The 14,512-nt window shown below is 40.9% G+C and overlaps 1 protein-coding gene across 15 annotated transcripts in view; it reads right to left on the reverse strand.

Annotated features, from left to right (window-relative positions):
• APBB2 (amyloid beta precursor protein binding family B member 2) overlaps positions 1 to 14,512 on the reverse strand; it is a 177,137-nt gene that overhangs the window by 34,061 nt on the left and 128,564 nt on the right. For all 15 annotated transcript variants that reach the window (XM_065837829.2, XM_065837831.2, XM_071807414.1 and 12 more), the window contains 2 exons: positions 12,003 to 12,149; positions 7,526 to 7,653 (listed from right to left, as the gene is read on the reverse strand). In XM_065837829.2, the coding sequence (XP_065693901.1) occupies positions 7,526 to 7,653; positions 12,003 to 12,149 (275 nt within the window). The remainder of the gene's footprint in view (positions 1 to 7,525; positions 7,654 to 12,002; positions 12,150 to 14,512) is intronic.

Consider the following 14,512-nt stretch of genomic DNA (forward strand, 5'->3'; position numbering starts at 1 on the left):
CTTCAGCTGTCTACGCTCTTTGTGACTTTTCCCCTCAGAAGGTTTTTTTTCATGCTCACCTTACTAGCAACTAAACAGCTTCAATATAAATAAGACTAGCAAAGTGAAATCACTAGTGGACTAATTTGGTTTTCTCTCATCTGCTTCACAGGCCTTAGACTAGGCAAGGTTTTGAGATGAGAACAAAGAATACAGTAAACACAGTTTTGTTTGTTTTTTTAAGAGAAGTGTTATTGACTGGATACCATTTAACAACCTTCATAAGGCTGTCAAAGCCTAATTCTCTTGTGAAAATTTATTCCACAGGTGGCTTGCCCTATACGCAGTTCTTGCAGTTCAGATGTCACCTGACAGGTGTGTAACTAAGAGTCTAACTTCAGTGCTGCTGAAGGTAAAGGGGGTGAAAGAAAAGTCGGCACCTTCGATCAACTCTGACTGGTTTGGAAGGAGGATGCTATTTTTTGTTAGCAAAGCCTCTGCTGAGGGGAAGCAATAGGTTGTGTATGCACCCAAGTGCATAATCAGGTGAATCAAATCAGGTAAGTTTAAACCACCTTTGACTGTGGTCACTTAAGACCAAAGCTTCTAACCGGGTGTTGAAAACAAGGAGGGCTGCGGAGAGCCTGAGAGCCAGAGGTTTTCTGTTCACAGCTATGGAGCAGGGGAGCAGCTGCTTTTTGCATCACTTGCACCACTGTTGTGCCACTGAGTTAGAGCAGCAGTTAAATATAGGAATCCAGCCTGGATGTAGCATCTGCTTGATTAACATACAGTGAAAAGAATAATAGAAGAAAGCATTATATCTGCCCCCTCCAACTGGCAGTCAGTAGCTCTCGTGAGCTGCAGACACTTCCACATGTGGCTCCAGCTGTTCTCAAGGGACCTGAGCGACAGCCACTTCAGTTCTCCCATCACCCTAGTAGTACCTTAAAGCCTTTGATAGCTGAAAAAACAGGGAAAGTGTCAAGATTTTCTAGCACAAATTTGTGTGAAAACTTTATGCCAAGGACTCAGTCAGTATGTCACAGTTTTTATTAATTGAGACACCTGACTACATCACAGTGGTTATCTGCAGTCCAGGTTTAGACATATCATTTGTCTTAACTGAAAGCTTTACAGCTGAACAATTTCAAGTGCTATTTAAAAAGCCTGCTTCCCAGAAGAAACGCTAAATATAATTCCCAGATCATATGCAATATTTTCCACCATTTCCTGAAAACAAATATGGAATAAGAAAAACATTATACAATAAAATACTTAACAGGGTTCTGTTCAAGGTGACTAAGCATTCGTTGCCATGCTCAAGCTGCTAGCAGAGGAAGTGACATTTTAAATGGTAGTCTGGTTGTTTTTCCTAATAAGAAGGGAAGCCTCCTGCCATTTTTCCAACTTCTTGTCAAGCAAATGCTTCAGCACTATGAGCTCTCCTTCATGGGTTGCTCTGTTCCTGTCCCCCTCTCCCGTAGAAACACTCATAATTCTCTCCTGTTTTTGTCCCAATTCCCTTGCTCCATGACACTTTTCTGCACTTGTGGTAATCTATTGCTATTGTACTATGCTCCTCAGGTGCCAGTTTTGCATTTAAGCTTTTCAAAGGTTATCAAATACCTACAGCTCCATGGCCAAAATTTCCCTAAGCATATCCCTTTTTCTCCACTGTTGTCAAAGGGTGAATTCATCGTTAACAAGCACCTGAGCTGCTCACAAGCCTTATCTGTAACATGGAAAAATCAATCCCTCACTGTCACATGTAATCATTTTTTATCTCATTAGTGGCATTAGCAGAAAAGATAGAGGGATGCTGCCCTAACACAGCTGAAGCCACAAACAATACAAAACCATTCACTGGTGCAAAACTGTGTCTGTGTATTTCAAGTTAATATGAGCCTATTTCAACACATCTTCAGTCTACCACATCTTTCATGTTCAATCCTGAAATTAAAATAAACCAGTTTCATTAATCAAAGAAAGAATGTACGCATACAGCTTTTTGCACCCACTTAACTATAGTTGCTTGAAAACACATTAATTCTGTAAGCTTGACTGGATTTCCCCTTTTGCAGCTGTATTGTTTCATTACCTCCTCCTAGAACACACTGCACTTGCAAACAGTAATATCAGGCTTTACGGATATAAATGGAAAGTTTTATATACATAAGCACCTAAACTATTTTTTAGTGAGAGGAGAAAATGCTGTCACAACATACAGAAAAGGATATTCAGATACAGTTGATGTAGGAAAAGTGAGAAAACAAAAGATTAATCTAAAAAAAAAAGCAGCTGAGAATACGGGTCAGAAAAGCCAGTAAAATCCTTTTCCTCCCCTGTAATTCCTCACCTATGCCCCACTTACATGATTCTTCATAGTGTGTTTTGTCCTTACTCCAAGGTTACAGGGCCCGAGGGGAATAGGAAATATTGATCAATGGTGTCTCAGAGTTTGAAGAGTTCAGCTGGAATTACACGTTCTTTGAAGGCTGTTATCTTTTTAGAAGAGCAGGTGCAAGCACCATACCAGTTTTAACTTATTTTCTGCTTTTCTTGACCAAGTCTCTTTAATGCAGAAGAGAAAGTTTATTATTCATTACCTTGTACACCTTGATAAGGTTCTCTCATGGCACTGGAGAAAGACTCAATCTCAGAGCACATTCAGTCATCACCCCAAAGGGAAGGCAATGCAGAAAGACCTTAAACACCTCCCTGAATGAGGCAGTTGTAAACCATACTGCACCACTGAAGCATGATGTTGTGTTGCTTGTACACGAAATATTTTCTGAAAAGAGGAATGATAAATTACAGATATAACAGGATAGGTGTTCCTGCTCCGGCAGGGGGATTGGACTAGATGATCTTTCGAGGTCGCTTCCAATCCCTAACATTCTGTGATATCCCAAACACACTAAACTTGTATGTATTGTCTGTACTTCTCCTCACTTTCAAGTGTCTAATTAAGGCCAGGTATCCCTTCTAAAATCTCATGTCCATGTGACAGACATGCACTGGAGCTCAAGCCGGGTAATATCTGTAAGCACCCAGTCACAGCTGGAAAAATACAGATCATAAGCCCACGAGACAGGCTCTGGACCTGCAGCACAGCTCTCACGATCTCCACTCATCCCTTTCCTGACATGTCCCTCAGAGGGCTGAGCTTGACACGTGCTTAAAACTAAACAGAAAACATTTAACCTGCTGTAGCATTGTTGCTCAAGTGAAAATTTCCAGTTCTGGATGTTTGGAGAAAGGTTCCTTAATCTGTATTTAGACATTTGATTTCCAAAGACACTGAACATATGGAGATCCTCCTGAAGTCAGTGAACAGTACAGCTATTGAACACCTTTGAAACCAGGCTAATTTTATTTAACTGCTGAAACAGCAAGATAGGACACTATTTTTAATTCCCCATATTCTGAGGAATCTGAACCATCACTTTACACCATTTCCTCTTAATTTTCAACAGATTTGTCCCATAGTCTCATTCCCATGAGCCCCACAGTTCTCTCAGCTCTTGCCCTAACAGCTCCTGAGATACCAGAGCTCAGGTAATTTCTGTTTTGTTGTTCGGACTTTCTTCTCTTCCAGTCTTACAGGATTATGTCCATCTGACTTGGGGTATCTATCTGTTCAGGTGTCTGCTCTCCCTTTTGGAGGTTGCTTGAGCCTCATCTTCGATGCGTGCATTGTCTGACTTTCTTCAATCCAGTTGTCCATTCCCCCTTTCTCCCGTTTTTCATTCCCTGCCTCATTTTATTCCCTGATGTCCGGAAAAACAGCAGCAGTTCAAATAAGCAGGACAATGGACATCCAGACAGACGAAGCGATCCCCTCCCCTCACCTGTCAAAATGGGCATTATTAGGGCAGAGGAGGGAGTGCAATGCTTTCACACTGTCTAGTGAGAGAGCATACAATCAGAAAACCTTAATATCAGAGAATCTGCCTCTCCATCTCTTAAGAACCATAAAAAACCATGCTCCTTCCTCAGCCTGCCAGGAAAACACCAACTACAGAGCAAACAAACCTGCGCTACGTGGACACATGCTATGTGTTTTGTCCAACACACCAGTTGCCCACACCATCCAGTAACCAGTTCGACACTGAGTCCCATCACAGCTGTCTCCTGATTCCCCCCAGCCCTCCTGGCCAGCCAACCCCCGAGTTCTTCAGCTGGAATATACTGCTGGTGTAGGGAGACACCAGCAGAGAAGAAACCCTGATCTTTCAGGTAAATAGGTAGAGGCGGGCTTTGGAGTGGTGGAAGAGCAATGAAGATAAAGGATTTATGGAAACGTGCTAAGGGAAACTCTTTCACAAAATTGATGGGCCATTACCTGTTCTCTCTTCCTTGTTAGCGCTGCTCAGAAAGCAAAGGGCACAAACCAGTGGTCAGAGGGGGGGACAAAGCCCAAGCCCAGGAATGATTAACGCACAGTCCAGCAGCTCACGAGTGGAAACAACCACCCTTTTACAGCTTCAGCAGGCTAATATTTTCCAACATGCTTTCGAAACTCAGAAGAAAAAACATGTGATGGGTGGCTTGCTAAGAAGCAAACATAGCACTGACAATTATTCACTGATACAGCCATGATACCATAAATCCTCCATGTGACAATGACCTTACCAATCTTGAAATCAACTATTTAAGCAAGTGTGAGGACTTCTTTCGTTTACAAATAATACTAAATAAATTGTCATGTTTTCAGTACAGCAGGAGAGGAAGACTGTACAGAATACAACGGCTTTTACTCTTAAAAAAATCACAGTATCAGCTAAAAAACAATTCTGCCAAAGGGATGGACAGATCCACTACTTTTATTTTCCTTTAATGCCCATATATATGTATCAAACAGAGTCTACCCATATACACATATATGCATGACCACCAATTTGTGGGAACCTGCTTTTGTTCATAATTTTATGAAGGCACTCCAGCCTTTCTTAAGGTCAAACGTATTTTACTGACTGATTAATTGAAAATAAGGGATGCTGCCTTTCAAAACATAAAATCACCACACAGCTAAGTCCACAAAACAACAAAGCCTTTGCTTATCACAGAACTGTTACAGAAAGAATCTTCAGAGGTCAAGAGAACAGTGTAACGTATGGAGAGAGTGATTACAGCCTCCCAGAAGATGTTTCTGCCTGAGGTGAGTTACCAGACACATCATCAGATTAAACTTTCATCAGCAGATCTCTGTATTTCATCAATCTTTCATTATGGCATAACTTAGAAAATCATCTGTTCAGGTGTCATTAGAAAACCTTTTCATCTTCCAAAGCAAAATCTACCCAAATATATTACTACAAGCAAAACAGAGTTAAAAAGGAGGGCTTGCAGATCGTTGTGGGGTTAAAATAGCTCAAATTGAGAAAAATATACATTTCTACAATTTTTTAAAATTTAAGTCTGCCTTACACAACAAATCCAGTATATTTTATTATATAGGCTCTTGGACCAGAAGACATTACTAATTTCAGGAAAACAGTAGAAGAAGCTTCTGCCTTTTATGATCAAGAGGGAGAACACTGAGGTGGTTTTGTTTTGAAACTTTGACATGTACTTCACTGACATATTCCATAACTAATTCTTCTTCTTAAGAGAGACATGAGTTTCTGTAGAAGTCTCAACAGAACTGGAGTTCAGCTTTGTTCCCCTGATAGAGCGTGAAACTGGGCAGGAAGGGGATCAAAGACACTACTTCCTCTGCCTTGTACCCAGCTTTTGGTAAATGTGGGATACCACAGCAGATCCATAGGTTGGAGCAGTCAGAATAACCTGTGCACGCACAACCTTTCCCACCATCTCCTGTCCTACTGAAGGGGCTTATATTATTCTAGGAGACTTTGCTATTGCTTCCTACCCCCAGATACGTTTCACCAAAAGCTTATGACATTCCTGGTGCTATATGATAGCAAAAATACACATGTCTCTTAAATATCCCCTTTCAACATTCACATTTCTATGACCAGCTCTGTCTTTAGGAAAAGTAGGTATCCAGCCTGGAGAAATGTTACTTATCTTATTTTATAAATGATACAATTGGATTGTTTTCCAAAAAAATAGGTAAATATTTTGAAAAAAAGAATAACTATAAGTGCTTAAAAAATTAATGAAAAGCAAAGCTGGTTTCCTTTATTGAGTAAAGTTGCACCACAATCAGATGCCTCTAAAGATGCTCTATTTCCCCACCAAAGCAAGCTACTACAAAATCTGACTTGAAGGGAAATGTGCAATGCACTCATTCTATGAGGCAAACAAAGGACTGTAATGGTTTATTCATAAGCAGTTAAAACCTTTTTACTTCCCACCATTTCAAACTGGATTTGCCCTTTTAGATCTCTCAAAAATCCACACCCATGGAAGTGAAAAATGGTAAAAAAAAAAAAAAAAATTAGAAAGATGGAATTGGGTCACAGAAAAAGTTACGAACTTTCCTTTTGGAAATTTAGCCAAAGATAATCAGAAACTTTTCGAGTTTGTTTTGTTAGGGGAGGAATTCAAGAACTTTCACAAAATCTTTCACTGATAACGATTTTTCAGGTCCAAAATGACATTTCCCACCAAAAGTCTGAGACAAAAAGCCCCACAAATCTAGGATTGCAAGTATCTCAAATAATCGAACGCAGAGGCAAAAAGCAGCAGTTTGTTAGTGTGATTCAATCCTTACTACCCATTGCTGAGGACGGGTACTGCCCCAAGATCCTGGAATTAGTCAATGTGAAGCGAAATGTTTCTGACAGATCCAAAAGCTCAACAGGACAGGAAGACAGCTCGCTGTCCCGCTCTAAATCAGTCACCTTCACAACCCTGTGCCCACAGCACTGTTACACGGACATGAAGGATGCTATCAAGAGACACTGGTCAGGAAAGAACGAAGGAGCGACTGGCCCCAGGGCGCTCCTGGCTGCTCCCTACGGCAGAGGGGAACTCCAGCTCGCAGGTTTCAGGCACAAACCGAGTTTTCTGCAACACCCTTTGGAATTTTCTTGCATCGAGATCTTTAAGTAACAGCGATGGCTTAAAATAATAGTTTTTCCCTCAATTTTTTTTTTTTTTCTCGATCAAATTAAACATCTCCAGAAAGTGAAGACATGCATCCAAGTCAGTGTATGTGCCATGCATTTAACTTGGACCAGCAGAAAGACATGCTTTCACACAGCCTGGAGGAACATACTACAGGACATACTTGAAAACACAGTTTTATATTAAAAAGTATTCTACATATCCGAAACAAAATACTGTTGTGTGTGCAATTTTATACACCTGGCTGAATTCATCTGAAAGGTTTGCTCAATAGAGGTGTATCAAAGGCAGCATGTAAGTGACAAACTATGAAAAGCAGAGATTTTTAGAAGTAACACCAGCAAGAAAAAGAAGAATGTGCCATCCTCTCATAGCCCCTGGGACACGATTACTCAATCACACAAAAAGGTTTGATAGCTAACGTGCTCCGGGTGTGTGTGTGTACTCTGCATCAGCAGACAGAAACAGCGCCAAGTTGAGAGGGATGAGGAGAGTGAAGACTCACCGGCCATTGTCACGCCCCACTCCCCAGACTCTGATGCTCACAATGGGCTGCGAATGAAGAACTGTGCGGTCCATGGGGTCAATCAGGTTCAGCATGTCATTCTCCAGTATGAGGTACATGTCTTTGCCCTGCAACTCCAGACAAAGCACAGTTACACAGTATGTCCCTCACTCAAACCGACTGGAATCAAGATGTTATGCCTGTGCTCTTCTGACTTGAATCCTCTTAACTCAAAGGTTCAATTAATTCCAAGAGCAATTGAAAACAAGTTCATTCACTTCTGGTGTGAAAAAGATCTAAGACAGTAATTTTCTACTACTATAGGATGAAACGATCCCAATCACAAAAAGCTTTGATGTCTGTTAAACACAACTGTTTGACTCATTCAATCCAAAGTTACTGAGTTACTCATCAAATTATGTATTTGTTCTTTCTTCAGTAAATTCTTCTAAATATATGAGAACTCAAGAACTGTCTTAATAGTAAAAGCTTACATCAAAACCTTTACTTTTAAGGAGGAGTTTCTTCCAGCAAACAATGTGCTTTGTTTCCATAAACTTTAACCAATGGGTCATGGGAACAGACAGCAATTTGTACATGTCAAAGGATTTATAGGATACTCTTTGAAGGAAGATTAATTAAAGGGGAAAGCCTAGCGTTAAGACATGAAGGTGAATTCTGCCGGTGACTGCAGAATCCTGGAGCCAGGATTTTTCCCTAATTATTCCAGCATGTAAGAACAAGGAGAGTGCTTTTTTCCCTTAGAGGAAACAAATTCAGAGGCAATTTTCCTTTTGATGCTAATTCACAAATGCTAATCTTCCTCCCATGGCTAGCATTTGCAAAAGGTCTGCTGCCTTTTCTACCACATCTGCTAGCCCTCCTCTCAGAGGCTGTACAGCTACTCTGCAGACCAGGGGATCCCATGGAAATGATCCTGGATATCTTGTTGAGATGTAAGACAAGCTCCTGCTCATAAGAAGAAGGAGGTGGAAGCTATCAGCTAAATATAGAGTAATTTGTTTCCTCTCTATTGTGCCAGAATCTATAAATGAACAGAAAGAATGGAAAGGGTCTGACTTTCTACTGACAAATGTTTCAAAAATGACCTTTTTTCTTCACCTCAGTGACACAGAAACCCTCTTCTCACTTGGTTACTATGGCTCAAGTCTTAATGATATCTAATTTTATGTCTAGGTAAGACACACATTCATGTCACCCTTGGAGTACCTGCTTCTAGAGCTTCCAGGCCATGCAGCAAGGGGCAGGAACTGCCAACCACCTCTCCCACCCCTAAATCTCCTACCAGGGACTCAAAGGAGACCTGTGACACAGAGCCAGCAGTGCAGGCACCAAGAGGGGTGCGGCAGGGGCTGCAGGCTGGTATATGCGATACCAACACAAGAACATTTTGCCTGATGGAAAAATCACAGTTGTGGCGGAGATGCAAGGCTGGATATACAGGCTGAATATATTGGCTGCTCCTAGAGAAGGAGAAACAGCTTGTGGTATGCAGAAAAAGAAATATACCAAAAAACCCCACAGAAGTCAGGATGGCACCGGGCAGACCTGGATAATGAAGGAAACCAAACAGAAAACAGAAAAAGGGCGAGAAATTCACTTGGAGGTCAGAGCAGTAAAGAGACTGATTATGTGAAGAATGTGACAAGTGTCACAAGACTGCTTTTTGGACTCATTTTGTATTCATATACTTGTTCCAGAAAGAAATCATTACAAGAAGGTAAAACCTGTTCATTATGCAAAATAGACTGGGATTAAGGTAATAAAACTGCATCCAAATTAGCTGGAGAAGATTGGAGAATGGGCAGATAAGCAACATAAGTCACAGGAAATTATCCTTGCAGTGCTCAAGGGATAGCTTGGCCACAGCCAGAAGCAATATATTTTACTAAGTTTTGTTGGCTTATTATACAAAAGCTATTTTAGATATGAAAACACTGCATAAGGCAAGAAGAAATTATTTAGACAGGCTGGAAGCTTGAATATTGACCTCACTGTCTCTGACTGTTGAAGAGATGCAGAGATCTGGTGGCCCAAGATGAAGGCAGCTGTTACTGGAAGAGCCATGCGGGGAAAATTAACAAAGGAAAGACAGGCTCAATCCCAGCGTTCTTTCAGAGAAACATTATATACTGTGGTACATAGGTCAAGAGCAAAAATATATCTTTTTCATGTAAGTGATTTTGCAATGTATAAGAATATAATGCATGGGAAAGTAGCAACACAGATCACTTGTGTTTTTTTTCTTCTTAGATTTTACATAACCATGGAAGTTAGAAATTTACAGGGAATTTCTTTTGGAGGAGAGTGGAGGGCATGAAATCCCACCTTAAAAGTCAGTGACAAAGCTTCTGCAGGGTCAGGATTTTACCCAGAGTGCCTGGGTTTTCTGTGTTTTGTTTTGGATTTTAATAACGAGAACTTATGGGATGGTCCTACTCCCAATTTAACTTCTATTACATTCTAGCTAAAATAAATCTTTAGGCAATTTTAAACCCTCTATCTGCAGTCATCAGTTCTTGCTTCATAATAGATTTCTGCTGTATGTGCTCCATCTGATATGTCAGTGACTAGTGCACTTTTTCAGATTCCTCTCTAAAACATCCCTCTTCTAATCATTCTTGAAGCACTACACTGCCAGCAGAAAAATGTGGTTGCAATGATTTCTGTTAAAAATCAAGACGACTATTTACTTCAGGGGCCACCTATTCAAGCACAGTGTCTCTATTGTTTTGTCAGGATGATTTTTTTAAAAAATATTTTAATGAATAGCATTCTTAATTAAAACTTCCATTCAAGAGGACCAAAACTTTTCACCAGTTTGGCTTGAAAACCTCCAAGGGTTTTCAGCAAAGAACAATGAGATTGACAGAGAGAAATACGGAAAATGTGAACATGAACTCTTACACTAAAAAAAAGCACATGATTTCCAAGTACACAATGTATTTCAAGTTGATCAAAGTTCTGCCATCTGAAAAATGGACAGAAGTACACATATGTAAAGGGAGTGGGGGCTTTTTCCTCCTGGGGTCAGCGGTCAGTCCAAAGTCCATGACCATCACATCCTTCACTGATTGCCAAGCTCTATTAACTAAATAAAACTGTTCCCAGAAGTAAGAGAGACCAAAGTGATATTTTTCATTTATACATACAATATATTTTTCTTATATTAAAAAATCTTCTGAAATTACTTCAAATAGATGGGGTACTCTAACTGTGTCCCTTGAAACACCACTTTCACTTTTAAACAGGCTCTTTCTCCCAGTTGCTACTCAGAAGCATCTTTGCATTGCTGTGGTCACAGGCAGGACACTGGACACAAGCCTTAGACTGCAACAGTAACTTGGAAGACAGGAAGATATTTTCCATAACATTTTTACTGAAAGAGACAAGTCTTTTCGTTCCTCTTCCGTTCAGCAGTGGTGTTTCTCTTAGATCACAGAAATCAATGAAGGTAACAAAATTCATTTTTGCATTCAGATCTTGGGTAGTAAACCCACATTATTGTAACCCTCCTGAAAACAGGAGAGGTAGAGCATAAGATCTGGCTGAAGTTTAAGTTGCTCCATGATCAATCACATAACAGAAATGTTTTACTATGGGTTTGTCTCCGATGTCCTCTTTATGCCCCATGACTATAACCCCAGCTTCTCTTTTCTTCTTGTTTCACTTACTGATCCCTCCACACCTTCCAGCCCTTCACCTGACCCCAGCACATCTCCTTCCCACACCGCAATACCTCTGCCTTTCTCCAGGTTTCCCCCTGAGCTCCCCGAGCGTTATCCTGTCTTTGCTGCCAATTCAGAAAGAAGCACAGAGCTTGCATGGTTCAGCTGACGAAGGTATACTGACCCGTCACCAAACCAAGAAAGCAGAGAGCCGGGCTCTGTTCTTCCCTCAGTGTGTGGAAATTTGGCATAATTCAAAATTGGATGACACTGATGAACAGATTCAAGAGCTACTGGACAACAAGGCACAGGCAGACTGATGACATAAAATTAATTTTCTTCTGAAACACTGATAAAATAATCATCTTAAAATAAGCCATCTGTCCATCAGTCTCAGTCTTCTCATACATCTTAGAAGCAAAGGTCACATCAGCCCAGGCTTTCTTGAAGCCCTTTTGTCACTGTGAAATGTGTGAAAATGCTGTCCCAAAGCATCACACTCAAACCTCTGGTCAGGAGAAAGACTTCCACTGATTTCAAAAGTTTGTCCCAACATTGTTGCACAGGTATGTATCAGTATAGATAAAAACACAAAAATGATGTCTTTGTGGTTTGGAACAAGACTGTCAACACTTTCCTTGAACCCTTTTATACCTTCTAGCAGTACCAACTGGCACAGGAAGTCCCAAACACACAGCATGGACACATTTGCCTACAGAGAAGTTCTTTCAAAATGTTTTACGATACAAGAGGAATGTTCCAAGAGTAGAAGTTCACCCCATTCTTACCTCTCCCCAAATGCCGACAGTGTCTCTGATGTCGTTTTTACAGTAAGAGAGTTGCCTGATGCAATTGTTCACAGCAACGCTACTTTTTCCAGGAGCGAGATCTTCTTCTGCCATTTCTACCCAGCCCAGAGATCGCACAGCAAAGCACTAAAAAGAAAACAGAAAATATCCGAACATGTATCAGAGCATACAATACGCTGCTGTATCCAGTTATGGAAATCTTGCCATGCAACAGAAATGAGTCAGTTAAGGTTAAAGATCCCTGGCTAGGAGAAGAACAAAGTCAAGGTCTTGTACATGAGCTTATGATCAAAGAATAATAAACTAAAATATAATTTGAGAATGGCTAAGTGGAAACATTTGAAGGAACAAAGAACAATCTGCCAGGAAAGGTAGCTGTGAAGATAACAGCAATGCTTTACAACAAAATACTTCTCTTAATGTAAAGGAAGAAACAAGGGAGCAGTAAATAGCAGGATACACAAACACAGGGAAATAAAGAAAAAGCACAAATACAGGTACAGTAGAACTGAAATTTTAGAGTATCTAGAGCTCTAATTGAAAAGAAAGAAAATACTATCGGATTATATCTACTTTGAGATTTACACTCATGGTATCTCACTGCCTGGCTTCTAACCAGAATATTTTTTTTGTGGACTACAGCAATCATTTCCTCAGTAAGTTTAACTGAGGTAGTAAACAATAACAAATTCAAAGCACTAACAAAAATATAAGCTATCATAAGAGAAGAGCAGACTTTTTTCTAGAAGAAACTAAAAATGACCTTTAAAATTAAACAATCTAATTATACAGTTTTTTAGCAGAAGGATGTTTAGCCAACCAGAGCACTCAGTTGGCAGAACAAGCCAAGGCGACTTTATTTTTTTTTTTACACATATGGTGCTTTTTGCAAACAAAACGAAATGGGATAAATTAAATGACACCATCTCTACCCTACATTTACTAGAGTAAGGAATAAAAAACTTTAACTCTTAAAAAAACACTGCGTATCTGCTCTCGGGCTTTGCAGTGAAATACAGTCTGCGCACTACGTCAATGGGAGTTTGCCTCTGAGACCAAGATTTCCTCCGGAGAACTTCATGGGCAAATCTCACCCTCCAATGGCAATGCACTGCCTGCCATGGCTGCACGACACAAGTACTACTGTACCCCCTTAACAGGCACAACAAACGTTTATGATGGGTCCTAAATGTCCATCAATACTAGCTCCTTAACAACCCCACGCCTAATTCGTGCTGTCATTTAGGTATTTAACATGGCAATGGCCACCACCACTGGACACTATCCCATCTCTGAGCTGCACTTTCCTGGCACAATATGAAGAAACACTTTGCCTGAGCCAGTGATGAGCTACTGCACCAGCAGTGAGCTACTGCACCAGCACTGACATGAAGCTGCAGTCACTTCTTACACCCAAATTCTCTTTGCTAGTCATGATGCTTCCTACAGAAGTCCAGGATTCGGCAGGCACAAGTTCCAAAAGTAGAAGCAAGAAAATTTAAAATTAATAACTGAAAATCTGCCATCGTATAACATCTCTGTTGTTTCACCTTGAGCCTCTCCTTGCCAAGACTGACCAAGTATTGATGTCAGGTAGTACCCAGTCCTTGGTCCCCTGCTCGCTTCAGTGTCATTCTTATGTTTCTTCTGAAATGTTATGCTGTCCTGAAACTTTGTGTTGTTCTGGGGAACTCACTTGCAATTGTTTCAGTCAATACAGGCCCCTGTTAGGTAGTCAGCACAATTTTAAACTCACAAAGACCAAGGCTCATTGTCCAGCACTGCTGCCTTATGCCACAGAACTTGCTTTGCTGCCAGCAGCATCCCACGGGTCCTCGGAGAGCAGGCAATGGTCCTGGGAGCTGCTCCAAGGACGGCGGCCCTGGTGACCGCTGGCAGCCCTGCTGCGCCCAGCGGGACTCTGCCCTCACAGGAGCCGCAACAGCAGGTCCACACTGGGGTTACCAACTGACCCCTCTCTTTTTGAGATGCAGTAAATAGATCAGCCTCAGAGTTCAAAAGTAGACACTGAATATTCATTTGCTGCCTTCTAAAAACTGCTGTGAAGCCAGTGAGTACATCAAGCTCACACACCATCACTGGTATGCCATTTGAGAACCACTGTCCTCAAAAAAATACCCCAAGACACCAAGGTATTTAAATATGCATAATACATCAACTTTGGCAAACTAAGAGAGGAATTAAATTCACCAGTGGGTAAGAAGATTAACGAGTTTCTCCTTCCTTCCTTCTCTTTTAAACTTCTCCTTCATCCTTTCAGCTTGCACAGCGCACTCATCCAGCCAAGCAGAACACCGAGCCCAAGAGCCTGCCTCTTGGATCACTGGTACCTACTCCTGCCAGCCACTAATGGGATATCTCATCTAAGGCTTCAGACTGCAAATACACTCTGCAAATCGTGTGAAACCCTTTAGTGAGCGTGGAGAAAAAATTAAAAACTCTCCTGCCTCCAGATTTTTTTTTTTTTG

The sequence above is a fragment of the Patagioenas fasciata genome, chromosome 4, assembly GCF_037038585.1.
Source record: "Patagioenas fasciata isolate bPatFas1 chromosome 4, bPatFas1.hap1, whole genome shotgun sequence".
Classification (NCBI taxonomy): Eukaryota; Metazoa; Chordata; class Aves; order Columbiformes; family Columbidae; genus Patagioenas; species Patagioenas fasciata.